This window comes from Charadrius vociferus, unplaced genomic scaffold (genome assembly GCF_000708025.1).
Source record: "Charadrius vociferus isolate BGI_N301 unplaced genomic scaffold, ASM70802v2 scaffold230, whole genome shotgun sequence".
NCBI lineage: Eukaryota > Metazoa > Chordata > Aves > Charadriiformes > Charadriidae > Charadrius > Charadrius vociferus.
This window is the reverse complement of record NW_009646500.1, coordinates 2,617,830-2,618,247: the sequence shown is the minus strand read 5'-3', so window position 1 is coordinate 2,618,247 and position 418 is coordinate 2,617,830. Positions and strand designations below refer to the sequence as shown.

The 418-nt window shown below is 52.2% G+C and overlaps 2 protein-coding genes across 2 annotated transcripts in view; one reads left to right on the top strand and one right to left on the bottom strand.

Moving 5' to 3' along the window:
- The window catches only part of MCM9 (minichromosome maintenance complex component 9), a 46,899-nt gene that overhangs the window by 16,086 nt on the left and 30,395 nt on the right, over positions 1-418 (bottom strand).
- ASF1A (anti-silencing function 1A histone chaperone) overlaps positions 7-418 on the top strand; it is an 11,359-nt gene continuing 10,947 nt past the window's right edge. Inside the window, exon 1 of the mRNA XM_009883184.1 lies at positions 7-255. Within this exon, the coding sequence (XP_009881486.1) occupies positions 147-255 (109 nt within the window). The 5' untranslated portion in view covers positions 7-146. The remainder of the gene's footprint in view (positions 256-418) is intronic.

The following is a 418-nucleotide window of genomic DNA, read 5'->3' as shown; positions in this document are numbered from 1 at the left end:
GAAAAAGTTTCTGCAAGTCGCGGCTCTGCAGCCTCGCTCGGGCGCCGGCGCGGGGGTTTGTGCTTTGCCAAAAAAAACCCCAACACACTGGACTTCACTGTGCCGCGTTAGCGCGCTCTTCCTATTGTTTGTGTTTTTTTCAAAATATGGCAAAGGTTCAGGTGAACAATGTAGTGGTGTTGGATAATCCTTCTCCTTTCTACAATCCTTTCCAATTCGAAATCACATTTGAGTGCATAGAGGACCTGTCGGAAGGTGAGTAGATCTTTTCCCGGTACGGGTTTTGTAACCCGGGGCTCTCTGTTTCGGGGGTTTTGAGGCTTAAACTTTGCACAGGCCTGCTCCTACAATTTAACAGTTTCTCCTTCGCCGCATCGCCGTGCCGAGGCGGAGGGATGTGCTGGCCGCGCCGCCCCTC